We start from the raw sequence: 26,432 nt of genomic DNA on the forward strand, positions 1-26,432 counted from the left end.
CCCGCCGGTCCGCGTTGGCGCAGCAACCGCCTCCCGCGTTACCCGCGCTCACAGGCCGAGCAGCGCAGCCGGCTCCCGCGCGTCCCTCGTCTGGGGATGCGGCAGCTCGTGCGCGGGGACAGACGCTCCCGCTGGCGCCCGCACAGCGCTCCCCGCCGCCGCGCTGCCTCGGGGGCCACGAGCGCCCGCTGCAGGGCCGGCACGCGCCCCCGGCCGCCAGCCCAGCGCCGCAGCGCGCACACCGGGCCCGGCCGCCGCCCGAGGCGACGCTCTCCGCTGCGCGAGCGGGGGCCCCCCGCCTCCCCACGCCCCCCGCCTCCGGGCGCTGCCTCCCGCCGGGGCAGCGGCCCCAGCACCCCCGCCCCGCCCGGCCCCGCCCGCGGCGCGGTAGGACACCTGACGGAGCTGCGCGTGCGCCCGGCGGCCGCGCCCCCTCCGCCCGCCCGGCGCGCACGCGCGGCAGGCCCGTGGCCCCGCTCTCCGCGCGCGCCGCCGCCACCCGGCGCGCGCTCGGCGCGTGCGCGGAGGCGTTGGCGGCGGCGGGTCGCGATGGCGGCGCGGCGCGGGGCTGCCCCCCTGGCGCTGCTGTGGCTGTTCGCCGCGCCGCTGCTCGGTGGCGCCCGCGGCTCGGAGGCGGCCGGGGCAGCCGACTCGCCGGGCGGCGCGGGCGCCGGGGAGCGGTTTAAGATCGAGGGCCGGGCCGTAGTGCCCGGGGTGAAGCCGCAGGACTGGATCGCGGGGGCCCGGGTGCTGGTGGACGGGGAGGAGCACGTCGGTTTCCTGAAGTGAGCGGCGGGCGGGGCGGGGGGCTCGGTCCCGGCGGGGCAGGGGCCGCTGTCGCCCTGTGCCGCGGGTGCCGCTCGGGGACCCCGCCGCCTCCGCGCCGCTGCCGCGCTTGGCGGCCCTCGGCGGCTGTAAGATGGCGGCCGGCAGCGGCCGAGCGGAGCTGCCGCCGGCGGGATGGCGGCCCTGCCCCAGCCGGCGCCGCGCCCTGGTGGAGCCGGGCACCTCACGGGCGGCTCCGGCTTTACGGGTGCCCCGGCATCCCGCCTTGTAGGGCCGGGCCCGGCATGGGGCTGCGGTGCGGTAGGCACCGCCGTGCCCAGCCGCCTGCTGCCGTAACCGTAGTGAGGAATAAGGCGGCTGGCTTTTTAGCAATCAAAAAATCGGAGCTGAGTATTAATTATAGAAGTCAGGCAGGTTTGCCGTAAATTCTGGAGGATGGTGTTTGTTCTCAGCGTTTGTGGGCGCAAATTCTGTCACTTCTTTAAGACCCTCTTCTTAGCAAGGAGTTTACGTGTTCTGGAGGGGTGTTTGTGTGTGGCAGAAAGCTGCAGCTCTCTATTGCAGTACCTGTGAAAAACTCCACTCTACCAGTGCAAGCCATTTCAGGGATATGGCCTTACTGCATCACACAAGATCGTGCATCTGCATCCTGCAGCTGTAGAGAATCACTTCAGCTTGTTCGGTCTCCGGGGGTGGTGGGTGCATTCCAATCAGCGAAGGATCTAGCCATGTTAAGACATAAAAAATGTGCTTAGAATCAAGAATTGAACTAATCTCATAGTTTCAGGAGTAGAAGCCAATTCTAAAATGCTCTCAATACAGCATTTTTAAAAGCATTGCTTTTAAAATCATGGAGTAAAATGAGAAAGTTTATATAGAATTAAGATAATCCATCTCGTGAGTACCAATCATTTTTAATTATTCCCTCTGCAGTAAAAGTTGAACTGAACTTTGGCTCTGGGAACTGTCAATAGGTTAACACAATAGGTTTTACTCTGCAGAATCTTGTTAGTGTAGCACCTGATAAACCAGTATAACCAAGTTGTGGGAGCCTGACTTTACATTTAGGAGCTGATTTAATAAATACCATGAAATTGATAAGTTTCCAAATGCTTGCTTGGAATTCAGGTTGTCTGACATAAGAGCAAATAGTCTTAGCTAAGAGCATACTGTATTTATGACAGTATAACCTAGATATCAGGCTCTGTTGATTACATAATTTGATACATCTATTTATAGTTTGATAAACTTATTTGTAGATGTTGCGCTACTATAAGCATGGTATATATTAGCAAAAATACTTTCATGTTGGTTGGGAATTTTGGGGGGGGTCATTTGTAATGAGCATTGTACTGGATGGCAGTATATTTTTGGTAATAACTATTAAAAAAAAAACAGCTTTCTTAAATTAATAGTGGGATTTCAGGCTCAGTAGAAAGATCCTTTCAGTGTCAGATTTAAGTGTATCTGGTATATCAGAAGAAATATTTGTCACCCATCTCTCAGGCAGGGTTTGATTATATATTACATGGATATCATTCCAGTTATCAAAAAGAGAATAGTTACTTGACATAGCAAAGTTGCTTTTTGAGTATCTCAAGTGTCATTCTCTTGTACAAGAATTTTTATAAACTATTATTTTCCCCACTGTAATAAAAATGGAACTCTTTTTTTTCTTCTAAAAAGGCAGTATTGGATACCGGTATATGAAGTGAGGATGTGCTTTGTCATATAAAAAATTCCTTAGAAAAAATTTATAATTGTATTTATCAAAATAATACTGTAAAGAATGAAAAATTAAAAGGAAATTCCTAGGGAAACATCTTTATAGGAGTTCTGACATAAGACAGTGTAAGCATTCTTCTGGGTGCAAATCATCACATAAAGTATTGGTGAAACCCCCTATGCAGCGCTGCTTATATGCTTCTGTCCTCATGATAGAAAGGTCCTTAAGTGATCTATGTCTCTGAGAGAGAGAGAGAACTTGTGTAGAGGGCATAAGGACAAAATCTGGTTTGAGGATTTACTTTTAAGAGGGTTCATTTATTTGTTTTCCTGATTCAAGTTTCTGATACATCAGGTTTAGTAATTCCCCTCCCCCTGCTTTGAACACCTTTTTTGTTTTAACTTTTGAGTCTTATTTTTAGGAGAGATTATCTTCTGTATTAATTTTGAAAGAGTAGAGAACACTGAAGTTTTTCTTCTTGGAAACTTCTGGAAGCTTATAGGAGGAAAACTACAAGCTGCTTCTGTACTGTAATTTAGTGGCAAATGGACCTGAATCTTTCAAGTACCCTTTTACAAATATCTTCATCGAATATTGAAGTTTCATATTTTAAAATACAGGCAATCTCTCTAAAATCCCTTCAGCATATGTGTTTAGAGCTTTGGTTTCCTTATTGTTGTGATAGAGCTTTGCAGCCTGGGCTAGTCCTCAGTGGAGCACATAAAAGTAAAAATCTCTTGTTTACAATGAAGGCGCAAACCACAATTTTTGCGCATTGCAAGTTGTCTCCAGTATCTACCCACACTATGCAAGGTGCTCATTTTGGGTTTCTTCACTTCCAGTGGAAGTACTGAAGCAAACTTCATTGTATGTATTTTGGAAGGGAGAAGGACGGTGTATGTTGATACTGTCGTCGTTCAAATCCATGAAATCTAATAATTTCAAGTCTTTCTTAGGCTGTTAAATTATTCCTCCAGCAAGACAATAGCTTGAAGGCATGCGAAAATCTTTAATGTAACTGGTAGTTTTTGCTACTGTGGTGGCACACGTTGATGGCCTTAAGGGGCTTGATACTATGAGTGCTTTTGATCATTGTTGTTATATTAAGATTTATAATAGAAAATGATACCATTACAGTTTCTAATTTTAAAAAATATGCCGCTCCCTCTTGTGTTGTGGAGCATATTGAAATATAGTGGAACTTTCTGTTTTTTCAGGACCGATGGAAGTTTTGTGGTTCATGATGTACCTTCAGGATCTTATGTAGTGGAAGTTATATCTCCTGCTCATAAATTTGAGCCTGTGCGAGTTGACATAACTTCAAAAGGCAAAATGAGGTGAGCCTTTCCTGATTTGCTTCTGTATTGATCAATTAAGTATGTCTGGCAGCACAGTATAAGAAGCATTTGAACGGAACTGTAGAGCTGAAGTTCTATTTCAGACCATGTTTGAGCTTCTTTTAACACCACTTCTAGGTGCGTGTTCCTGCAAATCCAAAGTCTGATACCTTCTTTTCATATTTATGATGTTAAAGAAGAACAAATGGATAAAAAGAGTCCTTCTATTGGTTTATTTTGTTGTTTTCTTATGTAGCTATCCTGAGTTAAAATTAGACATAAATAAATAGGTTAACTGCTCTTTTACCAGTACTTCCTCCCCCACCTCCTTTTTATTTTCTTTCTTGGTAAATGTTCTGTCAAGACGTGGTACAATGAAACTCTAATTCATGCTGATTCTAAATTCTAAAGTGTTTCTGTTACACCTCCATAAGATACTCCTTACAATTACTGGCAAACACTACTAGTTGCCAGCCTGCAGTATTTCTGTAGCATTGTTAGCTTGGTATCTGAGGACTAGAGATAACGAATTTGACTTTAGGTAACTTGCTGGGATATGTCTACCGAGCAAAGTACTATTAGGCTGGATATTTCTGCCAGTCAAATGGGTAGAAGCTATGAGGAATACAGCTGGGAGATGCATGAGTGTGTGTGTGTGTGTGTGATACACAGGGAAAATTTCAACTGGGCTTTTCTAAGGGATGTTCTGCCTTAAAAAAACCACTGTAATTCTTGAGGAAACAGCATGTTGATAACAGATGCATTTGGTAAGATCTACTTATCTCAAGGTTTGAAGAAAATAGGTAATCATAGGAGAGAGAGACATTTTCTGAATGAATATTCAGTGAAAAATTCTGAAGTATTAAGTGTTTTCTCTTGTAATGGCTGGAAGTTGTCCCTGGCATTGCACAAGGTATTCATAAATAATGAAAAAGTGAGTGACGAAGTTAGATGATAGTACCAATTCACTATCTAAATACTAGGTCCAAGTGAGGAATACTAGTGAAGAACTATGAAGAGACCTTATAAAGTGATAAAGACCGAGATTGAGCATTGATACATGCAAAGTAATGCACTTAGTGAAAAGGTAGTAGTAACTTCAGATATATAAGTAAATGCTGCCCTGAGCAAAGTGTTTAAGCTACACTACGCTATTTAAAGCTGTACCTTTTTAAACATTGTAGCTTGCTTGTTATCAAGATGGGAAAAAATGTCTTGCAGAAGTCCCATTTGAACAAATAGTTATGATATTTCTGATCTGCAGGTCTGTTCTTCGTACCAAGTTTTTCAACCTGCTTAATAGTTAGCTTGGAAAAAAGGTGAAGTATCATCTAATTCCAGAAAGTATGCTGCTGAGAGAAATAAGCTTTTGATAAGTGAAGCCAGGCTGACACTGCCCAGCAGATAGTTTTGTTGGTAGTCTATTATTGAAACTTTGTGTGGAATATTATTAAATAATCTTTATTTTTTGTTAAAGATTGTATTTGTATTTTTCATTACTTATATATTGCTCATTAGAGCAAGATACGTGAATTACATCAAACCCTCTGAAGTTGTCAGGCTGCCATACCCACTCCAGATGAAGTCTTCTGGACCTCCTTCATACTTTATAAAGAGAGAATCTTGGGGGTGGACAGATTTCCTCATGAACCCTATGGTACGTACAGGCAACGCACAAAGGTTAAAAGTATGCTAAGGATTGAAATGTAGCTATTCTTCAGAATACCAAGAATTAAATAATTGAGAACGGATGTGCACACACTGCTTATTCTGAGAGGATTGTTTTATTTCTTTGTTTTTCACTGTGTTTTCCTATGATCTCTGCTGTGCCCTCTGGAGATAACCCATAGTCTGCTTCCTTTGACAACATGATGTTGTTCTAGTAGTATAGAGATCAACGTGTTGCAAGATTGTAATTATAATATAAATATAATACATAATTGTAATTATAATAGTGAAAGAGATAACAAGCATTATCTTTAATGGTCCGACTTTGAAATCTGTTATTTAAAACATAGTACTTCCTTATCACATTTCTTTCCTGTCAAGTGGATTACTGTTACTGGGTTACTGACTCAGAATGCAGGAGTTGTAGAATTTGGCTGTTTGGCTAAAAGCTCTATGTCAGTATGTCTAAAAATGTCTGTACTAACAAATAAGAACTGTTAAGTTTTTATTTATATATTAATTATATATATATATAATTATATATGTAAAATTATAAGTAACTGAAGAAGTATTTGCTGTTTTCTGTGTAGGTGATGATGATGGTTCTTCCATTACTGATATTTGTGCTTTTGCCTAAAGTTGTCAACACCAGTGATCCTGATATGAGACGGGTAAGTACATTCAATTGATACAGACAGAGAGAGCAAAGATGATGAGATTTTAAGGTATAAAAAAGGAGTAAAAAAAAAGCTGGACTTCTAAAAGAAGTCTTAATGGGCATCATTTATTCAGTTAATAGAGCGTTGCTATTCTAACAATGAATTCTAAGATTCTCGAGTCATGAATTTGCTATTAAACAGCACAACACAGAATGAATTTCTTTGTCACAGCTTTGAAAGTAATACAGCATGAGTAGTGTTTTCCAGAATTTCTTTAGAGCGATAAATACAATTTCTGGTTTTTCTATAGATTTCCAGTGTATTTCTGTACTGTGTTTAAAACTTACGGTTTGTTTTTAGATGTCATTTTATATGTCAATTGTGTTGTGTGATGTGGGGTTCTCTTGCCCATCAACCTAAACCACGTACTTTGCAAGACTGTTAAATCCAGATATCACGATAGTGTATATGATACTGAGTCTTAATGTAGTCATTAAATTATCTGATTTATTGTCCTTCCATCATGCAAAATGCCGAATAACAGAAGGCTAGGACAAAATGGAGACTCAAGGTGTTTGCTAAATCTTTTCTTATTTTTAGAAGCATTCCTTGTCTTGTCATGGGTGGCTGCTTTTTGAGGGTTTTGTTAACTTAAGCTCCTTTTCCTCTAAATGACCACTGTCTTCAGTAGTACTTTATAGGTGTCTGAGTATTTTTAATTTTTTTTTTACGAAAAGCATATCAGAGCTCTGTAATGCTCTTTTGGCTCTAATTTTCATTAAAACTGAATACGGAGATGTGCTAGATATCCATGGTGTGTTCTTCAAACCGAGCTGAACTTTGAAAGTTGAATTTTTAAAAAATCCTTGCTTTTTTCACTGATCTGACTGTGCTTACAGACAGGCTGTTCTGGTGATTTAGTTCTTATTGGCTGACTGATACAACTTTTTAAGGAGGAATTCTAAGCTGAAAGAATCTTGCTTGTAATTTAAATTAAAGAGTAGGGGAAAGTAGTTTTTAAGAACTCTATTGCAATGGTGTTCTCTAGCTGGCCACGTATTAAATTCTTAAGTGTATATCCAGCTGCAGTTTGCCTGTGGAGGTTATGTAGCTTGTGCTACATTTTTCAAGTTAGCTTGTTTTTTCTTTACAGAATCAGCACAGTACAGGTTTGTATAAAAGTTAATGTGCTTGATGTAGAAGCATTAAGTACAGATGTTGTATAGATTCAGTAGTAACAAAGGCTACCGTAACAGCTGTTGCTTCATTTGTACCTTGAAAACAGGTAAAGCTGTATCATTCTGAATGGTTACTGGAAGAACAAGCTGACAATCCCACATTAAATTGGCAATTGCTATAAGTATTAACACATTGTGGATGTGCAGTTCAGCTGTTTGCATTAAAAGTACTTCAGGGTTGGTTTGTTTTTAAACCATACCACTTCATCTCATAGAGCCATTACACTAAACTCTGAAGTTACATGAAGCTTAGCTGGATATATGCTGTCATTAAAATCCTTCCTTTCATGAAACAAAGAAAACTTAGCTGTTGTACGCTAATAGCTTGATGTTACAAAGTAGGTCAATAAAAATGTCTAATCCCTTCAAAAAACTTCAAAAATTTGAGCGGTTTAACATAAAAATAATTTGAAAATACAAAGTATGTGAAATCTATGAGAACACAGATCTGAAAACCTAAACAAAAGCTTAAGTTTTAAAATGGAGGAAAGAATGCTGAAAATAAGTAATGTTTTTTTGGGATATTTTTTTGGAAATTATTATATTCTTTTTTTATCAGGTGGTTGCCCTGTAAGACTGCTTAAGACATGGTTACCTTTTTCCATATGCCAATGCTTTTAGTTCTGGGGTTTTATGTTTCTGTGTGTAGCTGGGCATTTGGCTGTGGTTGCATAAAAGTATGTAGCAATATGTACGTACCTTGGAGGACTACAAATAGTAAAACAATATTTGGGAAAATTTGACATCTTTCTGATATGATCTTTTAACTGATGCCATAGAAGCAGCCAGAATTTTTATGACCTATTAAGGTTATCTAATCTTTGCATGCAGGAAATGGAGCAGTCAATGAACATGCTGAACTCCAACCATGAGCTGCCAGATGTCTCTGAATTCATGACAAGACTTTTCTCTTCAAAATCTTCCAGCAAGTCTGGTAGTAGCAGCAGTAAAGCAGGGAAAAGTAGTTCTGGAAAAAGGAGGTAGTTAAGTCTTCCTCCTAAGCCTGGGTTTGCACAACTGTTTGTTATGTGGTAGCATGTTTCTTTGTCTTGAAAGATCAAAAAGCCACTACTGTAAACTTCAATCAGGCACAAAATACAGTATGCTACAACTGTGGTGTGTAGCTTTTTTTAGTCTGTATAAGCTGTTTTGTACTTGACGGTAAGCAAAAGGTGACATGTCTTCGATACTCTACCTGTATAAAGTTACTGATGATACGGAATTGACTATATTGTTCTGTAGAGAATTATTATAAATTATATGATGTGCTAAACAGTAATGAACGTCTTAATCATAAGACAATGTGTAAAAAAAAAATTCAAAGATAATAGAAGTGGAATTCAGTCTTAAGATGGCTATATGTTTTATACTTGCTGTTGAGTTCTGAAGTGAACAAATCGTCCTTTCGAAACTGAGTTGTGGTTTTACTAAGTAATTTACTGTATCAGCTTGTCATGTGTTACATATAATTTTATTTTACATTTTTTTGCTGCCTATACACTTTAGTTCAAGGACTTTGCACTTTTTATTGCCGAGTTCTATTCTGATCTACTTTTGGGGGTACAGGGGGAAAGCAAAGTATCCTGCATCAGAAAGTCTTTTAAGCTCTTTAAAGTTAATTTTGAATCCAAAGTATTTATGTAACATGATGTTTATCTTGGATCTCACACTTTTGGTTCTTACTGTTATCTCTCTGCTGTGTGTTCATCTTACCAGTGGTTTGATTTGAAGTAAATACAGAAAGAAATTTTTAAAATGAAAGAAAAAAACCTGAATGTATAGGAGGAGGGTAAATCCCACTGTACTTCTAAAGTATGTCTCGAAGGATATGGCTGTCTCTAGGTATGCTAAGTCACGGGCAAAACATTGTTATTTGAGTGTGCCTGTGTCTGTATTTCAGTATCTTTTCAAGCTACCCAGTAACTTTAGAGAAAAGTTGAGAAAATCAATGGTTTTCCACTAGATGAACATTTGCAAATAAAACTTAAAGCAGTACCTGCCAAACCCCATTAGCAACTGCCTGTAAATTAATATTTGATTATGTTTTTTGTAGCGTAAATGCTGTTCTTTCCCGTTTCTACAATTCCTGAATTCTTAGGTAACAGTATCCATGCAGTATGGGTAATGTATATCTCATTCCAAAAATGGTACTTAACATTCAGCTAAAGTGGATCTGAAGCAAAATAAATTCTAATGCATTTATTTGTTCTGCCAAATACTTAGGAGGGCTATAAATTGTCTTAGAATACATACTTAGAAGTATGCTGTGAAACATAAAAGCTGCAGAAGAGAAAATATTCATTCATACGATTAAGTCAACTTGTAAGATGTTGGAGGAGAAATAAACTAATTTTTTTTTTTTGGACAGTGAAAGATTTCAGTCTTTGCAAAGTAAGCTGCACATTTTTGGTCTGGTTTTTGTTTTGTATACTAAGTAAAATATATCCAATAGAGACAAGAGCCTATTTGGATGGTCTTGCTGGAAGTATTTACTGAAATGGGTGTCATGTTGCCTTTGTAAAAAAGAAAGAAAACCAACCAAACCCAGAAAAAACCAAACACCCAAAAAACTCCTCAAAAAACATAACAAAAAATCAAACAACCCCCCCCTTCTTTTTCAGTAGTGTCTTCCTGAAAAAATAATGGAAAAAAACAGGGAGCAGTTCTTTGAAGATGAAACAGTTAGCTATGTTACTATGCTCTCCTGGAACATACAATCCAATGTACACTTTTATTTAACAGTGATTGCAATGGCAATTAAATTGGATTAATTTGTTCTAATCACAATTTGTTTGGTAATAAATCATGCTGATGCATTTTTCCTTGTTACAAAGGTAACAGCAGCAATATTTCTGCCTTCTTTCATTGTCTCTGTTCACAGTCTTGATCCGTCTTCAAGAAAGAGTGGAGAATTCAGGCCATGAAAAGATGAAAGGCTTTGTTAAGTGTTCAAAGTAAAAAAATTGACAGAAATTGTAAGGATCTTAACAAAACTTTGGAAGGAGCATATGGAATATTCTCTTTTTCTTAGAACTGATACAACTTTTTAAAGTCACTTGGTCACTTAGAAGTTTTAACATGGTCTTGGGCTATCATAAACACCATTGTACAAAGCTTACTTGATAGCTACTATGTATAGGTGTAACGCAAGGTCGTCTTTCTGCAGGAAGTAAATGTTTGCTGTACTTCAGTTTTAATTCCTTATTTACAGATTTTTAGTAATCTGTCTTCTATGTTAGGTCTGATATGTTTGTTTTCCCAAAAAAACATAGCTGCCTTTTAGTGAGGCTGCTTGAGATAACAAGGCAGACGGTACATTGAAGCAGCTGATAACTCAGAACGGAAATTGAAGATGTACAGAATGTGCTTGGACTGTAGACAAGCCAATTTCCTCATTGCCAAAAGGAGGGAAACTTGCTCCTTCAGCTTGGCCTAGGTAATCCTGCTGCCTTCTGCCTACAAGTTCTGGTACTTCTTGGGCTTTGCCGTCTGCTGACTTAAGAGAAATTTGTCCATCTTTCTGCTGAATTTCTGTTACGTTCTAGAGAGTTAAATTAACTTGCAGAAGGGTCAAAGAAAACCAGAGCCAGCAGAAAGTAAGCACCAGAGGCATGCAGTCAGAAGCAAGAGCTCTTCTCTGTTTCTGGCAGTGAGTGTGAGTAATACAAACAGCTCACTGTATCTTAAGGATTTGTAGCCTGAGAGCTCATTTAGCCACGTTTTGAATGAATGGGCACCTCTCAGTTTATGACAGGCTGTGTAGAAGGGAGGGAAGACGTTTTGCTGAAGCCTGTTTCAACTATTAGTTCTTTAAGATGGCCTGGAAGCTGTTTAGAACAGTTTGAAATAATTTCATCAATTGCTTCATCAAAGATGCTTCCATTCTTCACATGTAAGGAAGAATTCTAGTGCATAGATGCCTCACCTCACTGTTTTGAACAAAGTATTTGTTGGTGCGTATCTTTTTGATGAAGTAGGGATGATAATGGCTCTGTAAATGAGGTGTGTATTGCTTCAAAGAGAAAGGCTGGCTTGTGGTTAACGATTTTGTATTTGTAAACTCTATAGACAAGTGCCTTGGGTTCTGATGCAACTGTCAGGCTTCATGTAAATTGTTCATGGTTTCTGTTTCAATTTCTTGTGTATGAAGTACGAGAAGCTTGTCTCAGAAGTATTTGGAAGCATAAATTTAGTAATGAATATTGGGTACTCAAATAGTGTTGTGGAAAGAGTGATGCACTTCACTCCTAAGAGAAGTGGCATGTTTACTGACATAAAAGAGCGATGTAAAGAAGTTGATAGCAAATGCAACAGTTTAACAAGATTTGATGGCAAGGTATGCTTAATTATTTACTGCATAAAGGACAGGGTCAGACAAAACTGTCAGGGAGGCCATCCTGTTGTGTCATGAGGTTCAGAAAAGAGCCCCTTGCTTTCTGAACCCCTCAGAGGGTGTGGCTGGATCCAGACTTGGTCAGTTGTTTGTATCTCTAGGATTATATGTGTGCAATCATTGCTTTGTATCACTTGGTTAACATGTTGAAGTTTAGGATGCTATTAATTGCTTACCAGACATCTATTGCAGCAAGGAGTCTCCCAGCCTTGAGTAGTAACCTGGAGAGGCGTCCCTGCTCAAGGGGGGATCCTGGTGTGCAGCCTGCTGCCATACAGGAGAGCTCAACAGGCCCTGGGCTGTCCACTATTTCTGGAATAATGTGATTGACTTATAGTCACATATGCATACTGGCTGTATTTTAGTTGTCGCATGCTCAACTAGCCCTCAGTTGCTGAGCAAGATCTGTGCCCTTTATGTATTGTGTTATTTGTTTCCCAAATTCCAAGTTGAGCCAGATGCAGCCATCGTGACCACCACTTGTGGCTATGGCTTAAGCAGAAAAGAGGGGCAGCGGGTGGGAGGGCACACTGCCACATCCAGTATGGGTATGAGCTTACTGAAGAAAATCTAGTAAGTAATCTTAAAGAGCATGTGTATTAAGCATTTATATGTAGTTCTTTATACATATATATTAAAGCAACCTTTTTAAGTAACCACATTTCAAGATTTCCAAAGCAGTCAGGCAATTTAAATGCATATTCTTTTCCAATTTAATGAAAAGTGTATCAGATCACTAAGATCCATTTAAACATCTCCACATGGGTGTTAATGGACCTTTCATTGCATAAAGGTGGTGTGTGATAAGTAGCTTAGAGGGCAAAGTTTGTTTTATATTTTGATAAAAGGGCCCTGTTTTTACAGGGTAACAGTGATAGCGGTACCTTAAGGTACTAAAAGGATTTCACTTCCATTTTTAAGACATCATGACCTTAATCCTGCTGCTATTGATAGTAGACAGTGATTTTGTATTCCTATGATTTCTTTCATTTGAAAATTACTGCTTTTAGGAAATGACAGTCATTGCAACTACAGAGTCATTGTGGGATAGCTTGCACGGCTGGAGTGCTGTCATGGATGGCTCTGTACTTGTTAGGGAAGACAAGCCAGCAAGGAGAGGTGGTGGAGTTGCTCTTTGTGTGAGGGAGCAATGAGAATGTATCGAGCTGTCCCTTGGGGTGGATGCAGAATGAGTCGAGAGCTTATGGGTAAAGATTAAGGGGCAAGCCATTGTGGGTGTTTGCTACAGGCCACCTGACCAGGCAGAGGGAGCCAATGAGGCCTGCACAGACAGCTGGAGGTAGCCACACAATCACAGGCCCTGGTTCTCATGGACTTCACCCTGGTATCTGCTGGAAAGACAACACAGCTAGGCACACACAGTCCAGGAGGTTCCTGCAGAGCACTGATGATAACTTTTTGATGCAGGTGGTGGAGGAGCCAATGACACGGGGTGTGCTGCTGGACCTTGTGCTAACAAACAAAGAAGGGGTGGTTGGGGATGTGAAGGTTGGGGGCAGCCTTGGCTGCAGTGACCATGAGATGGTGGAGTTCAGGATCCTGCATGGAGGAGGCAGGGCAGTAAGTAGGATTGCAACCCTGGACTTCAGGAGAGCTACCTTTGGCCTCTTCAAGGACCTGCTTGGAGGAATCCCATGTGTTAGAGCTCTGGGAGGTAGGGGGTCCAAGAGGCTGGTATTCAGGCATTGCTTCCTCCAAGCTCATCAAAGATAGATGCATCCCTATGAGTAAGAAATCAAGCAAAGCAGGCAGGAGGCCTGCACGCATGAGAAAGGAGCTTCTGTCAAAACTCAGAAGAAGGAAGTTACAGAATGTGGAAAAAGGGACAGGCTACTTGGGAGGAACATAGCAACATTGTCAGAACATGCAGGGAGGCAATGAGGAAGGCTAAGGTCTGGCTGTAATTAAATCTAGCAAAGAATGTCAAGGACAACAAGATGACCTTCAAGTACATCACTAACAAAAGGATGACTATGGAAAACATGGGCCTGCTGCTGAACAGGGTGGGTGCCCTGGTGACAGAGGATGCAGAGAAGGCAGAGTTACTGATGCTGCCTTTGTCAAGAGGATGGGGCCAGGCTCTTTTCAGTGCTCCTTGGCAATAGGACAAGGGGCAACAGGCACAAACTGCAACACAGGAACTTCTACCTGAATGTGAGGAAAGACTTCTTTACTCTGAGGGTGAAAGAGCCCTGGGACAGGCTGCCAGAGAGGCTGTGGGGTCTTATTCTCTGGGGACATTCAAAACCCACCTGGATGCGACTGTGCAACCTGCAGGTAAGCCTGCTTTAGCAAGGGGTTGGTCCTGATGATTTTCAGAGGTCACTTCCAACACTGACCAGTCCGATTCTGAAAATAACCAATTATGAAATATAAATAATAGTAAATCCTTAGTGGCAATGCATGTTTTTCATTCTGATGTCTCAGAATGAAATATGGATATGTATGGCTATATATTATGCTTATTTAATGAACTGTAGAAGTGTTTACATCCAATGTTGATGGGCTATAAGGAATACAGAATTTAAAATTCTGGACTTCAAATCAGTGGAAAAGCAGGTTTACTAAAGAAAGTATGTTGAAGGGTTAAAAAACTACATACGCACATTTTGTACATTCTTGGGCAGGAAAAGCACAAGATCCATCTGTGGTGCAAGGGGCATTGGGAAGATCCTATTGAATAGGCTTAACTGTGATACGTATCTCCTAGGGCTAGTTACTGAACAGGTAACTGGCACTGAGGCCAGCTTGCCTGGAACAACAACTGTGCATGCTGTGTGCCGAAACAGCGCACATGGATGCTGTATCTCGGGAGTTGTTTCTTGCCCATGCTAACTTCCCTACCATATCCAGGAATTATTGGGAGTAGAGGGAGAGTGTCGTTATTTGGCATGTCCAAAAGTGTGCTGACAACTGTAGCACAAGCTTAATACTGTGAATTGGCAGATTCCCATGTCCGAGGAAGTTCCCTGGCAGTGTTTCATTTATTAAGATTCTTGAAGCTATACATGATTGAAAGGAGAAAAACTTGGATAAAGAACCCCAAGGTAACTTAAAGATTGCTGTCGTGGCAGATTTGACCCAAGTATTAAGATTTACAAAAAATAACTTTAAAAAATTTGTAGACTAAAGATGTTTTCGTGATGTTCTATAGATGTTCTTTTCTAGGTGATTGTAACATTGGCAGTAGTGCTAGCATATGTGGGCAAATGATTATAAGGGAGCAAATGAAGATGTCTGGCCATTTCATGATGCGTATATGTGTGTGTGTGTCATAACTGCAGTCACAGCTTTTAGAAGAGTACGGATTTCTTTATTTGTCTGTTAACCCATTTGAGTGAAGAAAAAGAAGCGACCCCGTGTTTCTTTCCAGCTGGGTAAGATTGCTATACCATTCAAGAAATTGATCTCATCAGTCTTTTCCTTGGTCACTACGTAAAAACCGGACACCCATTTAAGGCTCCTCACTAAATGGTATACTCTAGCCACCCAACCCAGTTTTCCCCCACTATTGGTGTAGGCTTCATTCTCCGTGGCAGTCTGCCAGTGGACTGACTAAACACAAAACACATTATTGCACTTCAAGTGCCAAAAAGCAAGCAGTATCTATCAATTGTTAAAAAAAATAGAATTTCAAGTCTTACTGCTTTCATTTTTTTTAACAGCAAGACCTTTAGATCTTAATGACTATTTTGAACTTGATACTGTTTGTAAAATCTGGTGATTCAGACCATAAAATAGTACAACATTCAGGGAGCTTTTAGACACAAAATTTCTTGTAGGAGTAATACTGAGTTTTGATCTATTTTCAGGTTAAGCTAGTGAAAGCTTCTTGAGGTCACAAATAGATTTGGGTTTTTTTCTTAATTTTATTTCTGTTTCAAAATCCATAAAGAATTATGAACCCTCTGTTATAATAAATATTGATTCTTCAGTAAATCCTACTTTTGAAGTTACAAGGTTATTCCTTCAAATTATGCTGGCAGTGACCCTTGGCTAATACTTTGTTTCCGATAAGGTTATGAAGATTTAATGGCAATGTAATTTTCTGTGCAAGTGGAGCTTAGTTAGTTAGGTCTTCTATTGACGATGCACAAAAACAGATTACAGTTGAGCTCATTTTTATTATGTATTTGGTTCTGCATGGCTGACAGGAATAAAAATTAATTAATGACTGTCATTCAGTCAAGGGCAAATGGTAGTGAATATACGCCAGAAAGAAAATCTTTCATGGCATTTTGTGACCAGCACTGGGTTTTTAACTGATTCTTTATAGCTGAATACAAACATCAAAAAGTAATATTACACATGGTGAAACTCATTTAAAAACAGAGCAAGTAGAAAAGTAAAAAGGTTTTCAAAGGAATATTTTCTGTTTGAAATAGTAGAATGTTCTCCTCAGAAGCTCTCTGGATTCTTTTAAGGATCTTCTTGCTGTCTGGTGCACACAGGTGTACCATTTCCCTTTGTTTCAGAATGGAGAATAAGACACCTGAGCTCATGGTCCGGTGTGCAGGGCACTGGGCTGCTGTTTACCATGCAGATGTGAGAAGAATCCAGTTAAATACTTGAATAATAGTTCCCGTTCCTGGGATCAGAACAGAATAAGACTTTGAACTAATCTTTGGGAGGGGAGAAGAGTGTTTCTTTTCCTACCAGTTCATCTTCTCCATAGATGTGATCCAGATTGCTTGAACTTGGCAGATGGGAAATGTATAAGCTGTATTAGTAATGATTTAATTTCTTGACTGTGGTAGTAGAACACCCTGAAGGAAAAGTGTACCTAAAGAAACTGGAGATCAAGATTAAGCCTTCTGATGAGGCTGTAATTTTGCAGTGCTAAACATTCTCTTAAAAAGAGGAGGCGCTCAGATGAGAGGTGGAGTAGTTACTGAAAGACAAGCTTATAGTGGAGTAAGTCCAGCATCCATCATCATATTTACCAAAAGTGATGAGAATTGTGTTGTTACCAGGTATGTGATTAAAGGATCCAGATGGTCCTTTCATAAAAATAGTTGCTTTGTAAGGGTCCCCTGCATGTTAGGCATGTGACTCTATAGACAGTTGGTAGAGATTCCTTGAGATTGTTTTTGTAATCCTTTCATTTCTGCATTTGAACTGTAGTGTTACGCTTCCTCTTCTGTTTTGGTTTGTTTTCCTGCTAGTTCTATTCACATGATATTTACACAGAGCATTTTTCACTCTGCCCTTCGTTTTTATGAAGACTACAAGGCTCTTGTTGAAATTGCTGCAGCAAAATCTATTCAGCTGGCAGAAATAATTGTATACATCACTTATGCTTTCAGGTGTTTCAGTGGTAGCAACCAATTATTTCTATCACCAGGTAGCTAGCTAATGGTGGAGATGTCATTTGTCCTGGAAAGATCTAATTAAACTCTGTGCTTTCTTTGGAATATGTTTGAGGCCTATTGTATTGTAGATTTCTTTTCAAACCCTTTAAGTACTGTACCCTGAGAAGAATATAGAAAGATTGTACAGAGTCAGCCAGAGTTCACTGGAAATAAAAGTGTTTAACAAAATGCACTGTTTACAGTTTTTTCATGGAGGAAGGAGGTGTGGGTGGAGAATTGAAGAAAATGTCCAGAGGGCTTGGGTAGCTCCTTGTGAAAAATGTCAACTTAAATCCCAGTACCTAACAGTGGAAGACACCTGCTGCTTTCAGCCCACTTCATTAGTATCACATAGGAAAGAAGCACCCTTGAATTCTGCCTCTTTCAATCTTAGTCCATATAACAAAAAACCTGCATGCTCTCCTTCATACATTGTAGCTGTTTATGGACTTTTTATATATGAATGGACTAAACTTGCCCTCTGAAGCTTATTAAGTGCCTTCATAGCTTTGCAGTACCTCGTTAGCCTTTTTATAATATTTTGTACATGGTTCAAATTTGATAGTCTCTTTTTAACTAGAAAAACTTGCACTTTCTCAAATGTGCTTCTTTGTAAGAAGTGATTAGGGCTATAACGACTTAAATTTCTAACTTGATTTAAGCACTGTTGGTTTTTTTTTCTCTTTAAACAGTGCTCATATTGCCTACTCTTCATGTATTTTTAATACTTTACATATAGTTTGTTTTTATGTACTTTTACTGCCTAAAAATTCTTTTGGATTGCAAGTTAGGAATTTGAATAAGGTATTTCTGCAATAACATGTTACTGAGAATATTAATACACTTCATCAACGGAAGTCCAAACCACGAAATGAAACTTGCTTCAGTTAGCTCTTTTATGAACAAATATGGACCAAAATTACCAGTGCAGCCAGGTTATATGAATACCTGTGGAAAAATATGTAAATGCATCTAAAGATCTTGATCTGCTATACACTGTTACTTCTAAAGGGAAGTTTAATATTCTTTCTCCAGCCAATGCAAGGGGTATTTGTCTCAGCTGTTGAACACAGCATTATGGTTATTCCACATATGGCTGCAGTAGTAGATGATGAAAAAGTCCTAGCCTACACTGTAGGAATGTACTTTTTGCATGTTTATGTACTGCTGTAGCACTTCCAGATAGTCTCTTCTGAGTGACCATGTGTGCCCAAGTATGCCATAACCAGGAGTGCTTAAAATGCAGTAGGTGAGAAAGGTTATTGAGCTAACCAAACTGAAGCAAGCGTAAATAAATGAGAGTTTAAACCATAACCTGTGCATGAACCTCCTCTAATTTCTAAATTCTATAGGTTAAGTTTCAGAATCAGTGTGTTAAAGAGGTATTACAGGTTTTCTAGTCTGTATAGGTTCTTAGCCTATAAGTTCTTAACAACCACAGTTCCTTAAAACAAACACCTTTCAGTAGTCATTGAGCAATGTGATTAATTCTTATGATGTGATCTCAGCCTCTCTCCCGGGGAGAACTATGGGCAGTGAAATGTCTTGTTTGGTAGGTATTTTTCTGCTCCCACCCTATTCAACCCCTGTGTATTATTCACGTTGCTGTCCATTTTCCTTAAACATCAGCAGGATCAAGAAACTAAGTCATGTAGTTAGTGTGAGATGGTGAGATCTGTGATGTGATAACCATCGTTTCCTGGAGGGATTGATTCCACAGCCAGCTGCACGGACACGCATAGTGTGGTGAGATATGTGTGTTTTCGGTTTGGTTTTTTGGTTTGTTTTTTCCCTAGGCTCATCAGCAAATTGAGAATTTAATTTGCTTATTTAAAGCCTGCTTTATGTTCTGAAGCATTCTCTGTGATCCTTCCAAGCATTTCTTGTGATGCAATATTGCTCTACATGAAAAGCCCCTCTTTTTTTCTTGGTGTTTTTCTGTGGTTTGGTTTTTTGTTTGTTTAGCACTGCTACTTCAGCTGTGAGGTTGCTAGAGAGCAACAGAAATCACAGAATCTCTCTTTGGAAATGAGATGGTTGCCATGACAATGCTCCCAGCTGCTTCTTGTCCCAGATGATAAAATCATTTTTAGACTCCTATATTATAAGCTTAGGCTACAATTTTTAAACTAAAAAGTACAGCTGATTGATTCAAATCAAAGATCAACATATTGCATGTTAAAAATCTTTGGGCTGATAATCAGCTAAAATTGTTGAATCAAATATTTATGCAGGTACTATCAAATATTTTTATTTGTTTTTGATCAAATACTTGAGGTAGAACTGGTGCATGGAGATGGAAAATATTTTCATCTTACTGATTTTACTAAATGTCTTTTTTTGTAGTAGAAATTCTCCTGAAAGCTGACTGATATTTAGATAAGTAGTGTTTAAAATGTGACTCTGAATCATGTTTTGCAATATGCCAAATCTGGATCAAACCTGAAGTGCTAGATACTTTTAAGTTTCATTATCTCTGAAGTCCAGACAGTTGATTATGGAAGTGTTGGTTGTTTTGGTGGTCTCTTGTCAACTTCACATGGAGCAGGGTTATCACCAACACTAGATCAGTTTAGTTATGCTGTGTCTGGCCAGTGTTAAAAACCTCCAAGCATGGAGGTTTCACAACCCGTCTGGGAAAGCTGTTCCAGTGCTTCACTACTCTCAGTGAACAAGCTTTCCCAAATGTCCAATTTGAACCTCCCAAGTCACAGGTTGTGATCATTGCACCATGTTATTGTTAGACTATGTGATTAATCATGGTGAAATCAAAAGCCTGGTGAGGTTCAGATGAATATTGACAGATAGAGGAACCCTAGCAAACCTAGTCAATGAAAACTGGAAGACACAGACTTGACAGCTCCTAAGACTACCAAAGGAGACAGATTAGACCATTTTTGCAGGTGTGAAACCCAAAGAAACTCTCCCGGAAGTCATTGCAGAATGAGGTATTGCCTGCAGGGGACTCACTATGGGATGCGGGGGAAGGGCACTTTGGAATTGCTTAAAGGTTATTATTCGATGCTTTTAGCAGGACTGTGGGAACGTGTGAAGCTTTATGGAATGGTTAGAGGAAGGACCAAAGGATGGGGAAAGGTGGGATCTGTGTAGCAGGGAGGAACAAACCTGATCTGATTTCTTTGTTGACCTGTCTATGCTGGCTGCTTTTCATCACCTTATCAACCCCTGGGTTTTTTCAGTTCTCATTTTCTGAGTTTTTAAATGTAGCTCACTGTTCTTTATTTCTCTTTTTAAAAGACTGGCCTTTACTATGCCCACTGAAGTCCTCTGGGACCTCCATGACTTCTAAAAGGTAAGTGTAAATGGTTCAGAGAGAGCTCCTGCTAGTTCACAAGGTGCCTGTCGGATTTAATCTGTCTTTGCCATTTGAAAATATCTAACTTCTTCAGTGTCTTTGAGATGTTTTTCACCTAATCTGGCCTCTAATCCTACTCATTAAAATCAATTTCATTAAGTATCTGATCGCTGTTTATGAAGTCTGCAACAAAAAAAGACATTGAATCTGTGGCATTTGCCCTCCTTCCTCATTAAATAATAGATTTTTAGTTTTGACTGCTTTTTATTTCCAATTAATTTACAAAATATTTCTCTAATTTTTATGCCCCTTCCTAACGGCAATCTTTTTAATCTTAACCTCTAATTTTTTCCTAGTCTTTTGTTGTGTTATTCTCATATAGTCACTCTTAGGAATTTGTTGTTTTATTCCACCATTTGTTTGCACATCTCCATTTTGACTTTCAAATTTTTACAGAACTCTTGAACCAGAACTTTTAAGCTGTTAATATGGTTCCTGTTTTTCTTCATGAGAAATAGTTTGTCATTTCTCCTTTATTATAGTACCTTTTATTAACTGCCACCCTCCTTGAAGAGACTTTTTTCTCTGAGAATCTTAGCAAGAGGGGTTAGAAAACAGTTGCCTAAGTTTCTTGGTCTGCTTTTTCTTTTTCTTTTCTTTTTTTTTTTTTAATTAAAATATATTGTCCTTACAATACTGCATATTTCTTTCCTTAGAATCACAAATTCTACCATATTAAGTTATGTGTCACCTAAATTGCATTCCACACAAATACTCTCCAACAGTTTTCACCTGCAATAATTGTATCTGGCAATTTCGGCCACCTTTAAAATAAAAAGTAACTTACAAGACGTGTCCTATCATACTCTTTTCCAAAGCTACCAGAGTAATTTCAGTTTTTCATTGCCACTAGTCCTATCAGCTTAAATTATTTTTCCGGTGTGTCCTATGATGATGGATTTGGATGCATTTTTCAAATTAGGTCCTGCTTCAGTGTGTTTTTTGAAAGTGTGCTCTTTTCAATTTAGTTAAGTTTCTATCCCTTTAGAATTTGGTCTATGCTTCAAGAGGAAGACATAATAAATGTGGGTTTAGTGTTTACTTCAGACCTTGGAATATATTTATTAAAAAATCGGAAAGAAAAAAAGTTCTGAACATCTGAAAAGTCAGGTATTTCCAAGAGGGAAGCATTTATTCTGTTTTACTTTCAGTCCAAAATATATGCCTTGGTTCATTTCCTAAATAATGGTTCATCTCACAAATAATGAATGTGTAAAAGGAGATTTAAAAACTGTATTGAAAAGAGTCTTATGTGCAATGTGTTTCAGCAGTTAATAACTGCTTTCTGCATTGTCAGACAAAACACACACTTCATGTGCCATTGCCAGCTCAGAAGTTCAAGAAGAAGTGAAAACTGTTACAAACATTTTTTTGTTACTGATCCTATACAAAGATACTAAAGTGCATTTAGCCAAGGTTGCAAAGCAATTCAAAGTCACCCAAAGTTGCAGAAATATTTCTATGGCCTGGTTTTGTTGTTTGGTGGTTTGGTTTTTCTCGGGTTTTTTTCCCCAAAGCAATGACTTGTGCTGTGCACTCATAAAACCTTTTTCAGGAAAGATACTCAGTGAGCCGTTTTCTATGTTTTATGTGTTTTGCCTGGCTGGAACTTTGTTGCTTGAGTTCCTTTGTATGCTGAACAAGATTATTGAATGAAATGCAGCATTTTACATGTTTCTGGCAACAACACAGAGCCATAAATCACCCATGTCAAGCCTTTTGAAGACCCTGGGTATGCAAGTTGCTAGCTTGTGTCAAAGCCTTTCCCATAATGATGGAGGCCATTTTGGGCACAGAGAGCACAAGATGATAGAGTTTTTAACTCTTGGAGAAGTAAGGAGGGGGGTTAGAAGAACTGCCACCTTTGACTTCTAGAGAGCAGACTTTGGCCTGTTTAGGAGACTGGCTGACAGAGTCCCTAGGCAGGCAGCCCTGAAGGGCCAGGGAGTCCAGGAAGGCTGGGCATTCCTCAAGAAGGAAATCCTAAAGGCACAAGAGCAGGCCATCCCCATGTGCCAAAAGACAAGCTGGCAAAAGAGACCACCAGCCTGGCTGAACAAAGAGCTTTGGCTGGAACTTGGAAGAAAAGACATCTTACAATCTTTGGAAGAAGGGGCAGGCAACTCAGGAGGGCTACAAGTATGGCATGAGGTTTTGCAGGAAGAAAATTAGAAGGACTGAAGCCCAACTAGAACTTAATACGGCTACTGCCATAAAAGACCATAAACCATGTTTCTGTAAATATATTAGCAACAAAAGGAGAGCTACAGAGAATCTCCATCCTTTATTGGACACAGGGGGAAGGAAACATACTGGCAAAGGCTGAAGTACTTAATGCCTTCTTTGCCTCAGTCTTTAATAGTAAGTCCATTTTTTCTTTGGGTACCCAGCGCCCTGAGCTGGAAGACATGGACAGGGAGCAGAATGAATCCAAGGGGGAACGGTTAGTGACCTGCTACACCACTTAGACACACGCAAGTCCATGAGGCCAGATGGAATCCACGCAAGGGTACTGAGGGAGCTGGCAGAAGTGCTCACCAAGCCACTTTCCATCATTTATCAGCAGTCCTGGCTAACAGGGAAGTCCCAGTTGAGTGGGAGTTAGCAAATGTGATGCCCATCTACAAGAATGGCCAGAAGGAGGATATGGGGAGCTGCAGGCCTGTCAGCCTGACCTCAGTGCTGGGGAAGGTTATGGAGCAGATCAGCCTGAGCGCCATCACACAGCACATGCAGGACAACCATGGGATCAGGCCCAGCCAGCGTGGGTTTATGACAGACAGGTCCTGCTCAACAAACCTGATCTCCCTCTACAACAAGGTGACCCACCTAGTGGGTTAGGGAAAGGCTGTGCATGTTGTGTACCTGGACATCAGTAAAGTCTTTGACACATTCCCACAGCATTCTCTGGGGAAACTGGCTGCTCACGGCTTGGACAGGTGCACTCTGTGCTGGGTAAAAAGCTGCTGGATGGCCGGGCCCAAAGAGTGGTGGTGGATGGAGTTAAAAGCCAGTTGGCAGCTAGTCACAAGTGGTGTTCCCCAGGGCTCAGTGCTGGGGCCAGCTCTGTTTAACACCTTTATCAATGACCTGGACGAGGGGACTGGGTGCACCCTCAGTAAGTCTGAAGACAACACTAAGTTGTGGGGGCGTGTTGACCGGCTGGAGGGCAGGCAGGCTCTGCAGGGGGATCTGGACATGCTGGACCCGTGGGCCAAGGCCAGTTGTACCAGGTTCAACAAGGCTCAGTGCCGGGTCCTGCGCTTGGGTCACACCAGCCCCACACAGTGCTACGGGCTGGGGGCAGAGCGGCTGGAAAGTGCCTGGGGGAAAAGGGCCTGGGGGTGCTGGCTGACAGCTGGATGAACATGGGCCAGCAGCGTGCCCAGGTGGTCCAGAAGGCCAACAGCATCCTGGCTTGTATCTGAAACAGTGTGTCCCCCTGTACTCGGCACTGGTGAGGCTGCACTTTGAACACTATGTTCAGTTTTGGGCCCCTCACTGCAGGAGGGACATTGAGGTGCTGGAGCATGTCCAGAGATGGAAAATGGAGCTGGTGAAGGGTCTGGAGCATAAGTCTTATGAGGAGCATCTGAGGGAACTGGGCTTGCTTAGCCTGGTGAAGAGGAGGCTCAGGGAAGACATCACTCTACAGCTACCTGACAGGAGGCTGTAGCGAGGGAGGTGCCAGTGTCTGCTCCCAGGTAACAAGTGATAGGACAAGAGAAAACAGTCTCAAGTTACACCAGGGGAGGTTTGGATTGGACATGAGGAAAAATTTCTTCACCAAAAGGGTTGTCAAGCACTAGAACAGGCTGCTCAGGGAAGTGGTTGAGTCACCATCCTTGTTGATATTTAAAAGATGTGTAGATGTGGCACTTTAGGGATATGGTTTAGTGGTGGACTTGGCAGTGCTAGGTTAATGGTTGGATTCAATCTTAAAGGTCTTTTCCAACCTAAATGATTCTATGATTCTATAATATTTACCAGCACTTATTGACATCATTATCCAGACTACTAAGGTTAAATTAACACAACTTTGATCTTGCTAGAACTGATGGCTTCATTATATGGGTTTATCTATGGGCATTTTTCATATCCCTTACACAGAAAGTCTGGTTAGTTGCAATGTAGTAGCCAGGTTGCCATCGCAACTAACTTCAGAGCTTGATGAAATAGTAAGTTAATCAATATCAGTCAAATTCTTCCTTTGCAAGGGTGTCTTAACAAGACCATGACTTGTTAAAATACAGAAAACTTGTGAAGAAACTTTCCACATAGGACAGGCTGCACTGGAAAAATCCAAATGAATGCTTGCCAGTTAAAGCTGAGCAGCGTCAAAGGGATAAGTAAAACCAGCATATCGTGGGGAAGGAATATGTGGTCATTAGGCTGAGAAACTTGAGTAACTTCATTAACATGGCTAACAATGTCATTATAGTGATGCATTATTTTGAAATCTGTAAATTACCAAACCATACCAGTATAAAGTAGTTCTACCTTAAGATCATTATATGATTTATAGGGCTGAAAAATTATTCTCAAAATACTTGATCAAGAACAGAGAGAGAGAGATGTAATGATTTTCATTGTTTTTCAAAGTGTTCACCTACAGAAAGAGACACCTTTCAGAGCACAAGTGAATGAATGCTGTTGCCCTTTCTTCTCTCTTCTAATTTAACACTTCCGACTTCACTTCTGCTCTGCCAGCTCAGATTGAAGTTCGGAATTCAACAAAGAGAAGCAAAAAGCAAGAAAGTAAAGAAAAATTGAAAGGTAGGGGAAGAGATAAACGGTGATGGAAAACGTAGGAATCAAAGGCACAAAACAAAGATATACCCCAATTTATATCAGGGTAACATGAGACCTATCAGTAACTAACACTAAAGTCAGTGGTGTTTTCTAGAGCATATCAATATGGACAGAGTGGAAAGGTACCTTCTGCCCTTTCTCAGTATACTATTTCAACAAGATTCCTATCTGTCCAAAGCACTTGTAGTATTTCATAAACTACAATACAGTATTTTCATGCTTTAGCCAAGGTTTATAAAGCTTGGTACCAGCCAGAAATTAGGTATGTCAGACATACAGATATCAGAAATTTCCTGAGCTACATAACACTACAAGCAAAGAGAATGTGTTCTTAAACTTTTCCCTGTAGCTCTGCTACTGACCAGTGTCAGGGAAAAGATAACTTTCTGACTCCCTGTGGCCATTATAATAGAGTGTTGCTTGTACTTTGAAAATGAAGATAAATATCACCGAGTTTTAAATTTTACAAGCAAATCTTCCTTAAAACATTCATTATGTGTATTTATTTAATTATGCATGAATACAAATCCTCAAATTGTGCTTTTACTGAGGATGAATTACTGAAGCATGGTATAAATCTTCAAGTAGAGCTTGCACAGGTCTTAAATGCTCCATTAGTTTTAATTGTGGCTTGTTTCAGGGATAGAATCTGATTGTAGGGTTGTAGGCTGGATCAAGGAGCACAAAAACTTAAGTGTTCGCTCCTCTTGAAAAGTGTAAATGCTAGATTAGACATCCTATAAAGGCCGTGCAGATAGGCAGTACAGTCTTCAGATATATAGCAACAATTAATTAATTCATTACAGTTTTGACCTGACTTAATGTTAATTGTTAATCTGAATAAATTGAAACAGAAACTTTTTGACCAGCCTGTTCTACTTTTGGTTTTTCCCATTTTTATATCTCAGAAACACCGTTTCTGATTCGTTCACATTAAACCATGAAGTAACAACAAGGTTTATTGTTGGTTTGTTCCCAGTACCTATGAATCAAGTTGTCTCTAGGCAGTTTTAAATGTGACTAGCAGTATAGCAGCTAGTTAATTTACCTATGCAAAATGACACA

The 26,432-nt window shown here is 40.3% G+C and overlaps 1 protein-coding gene and 1 long non-coding RNA gene across 2 annotated transcripts; one reads left to right on the forward strand and one right to left on the reverse strand.

The window, feature by feature from the left end:
* Positions 1-465: 465 nt before the first annotated feature.
* On the forward strand, positions 466-9,968 carry EMC7 (ER membrane protein complex subunit 7). Its single transcript, XM_037394665.1, has 5 exons — positions 466-785; positions 3,730-3,849; positions 5,368-5,506; positions 6,108-6,188; positions 8,246-9,968. The coding sequence occupies exons 1-5, from the start codon at positions 550-552 to the stop codon at positions 8,396-8,398; spliced, it is 729 nt and encodes a 242-aa protein (XP_037250562.1). The 5' UTR covers positions 466-549; the 3' UTR covers positions 8,399-9,968.
* Positions 798-24,447, reverse strand: LOC119151144. Its single transcript, XR_005105319.1, has 3 exons — positions 24,435-24,447; positions 23,094-23,100; positions 798-1,401 (listed from the first exon to the last, which is right to left on the reverse strand). It is a non-coding gene; the product is annotated as an uncharacterized LOC119151144 (long non-coding RNA).
* Between the last annotated feature and the right edge of the window lie 1,985 nt (positions 24,448-26,432).

Source organism: Falco rusticolus, chromosome 7 (genome assembly GCF_015220075.1).
Source record: "Falco rusticolus isolate bFalRus1 chromosome 7, bFalRus1.pri, whole genome shotgun sequence".
Taxonomy (NCBI): Eukaryota; Metazoa; Chordata; class Aves; order Falconiformes; family Falconidae; genus Falco; species Falco rusticolus.

Bases quoted from the DNA above. Each gene is read 5' to 3' on its own strand.
- EMC7 (XM_037394665.1), top strand. From the start codon at position 550: ATGGCGGCGCGGCGCGGGGCTGCCCCCCTGGCGCTGCTGTGGCTGTTC. The intron at 5,507-6,107 runs GTACGTACAGGC...TTTTCTGTGTAG, and splicing joins ATTTCCTCATGAACCCTATG to GTGATGATGATGGTTCTTCC. The intron at 6,189-8,245 runs GTAAGTACATTC...CTTTGCATGCAG, and splicing joins GTGATCCTGATATGAGACGG to GAAATGGAGCAGTCAATGAA.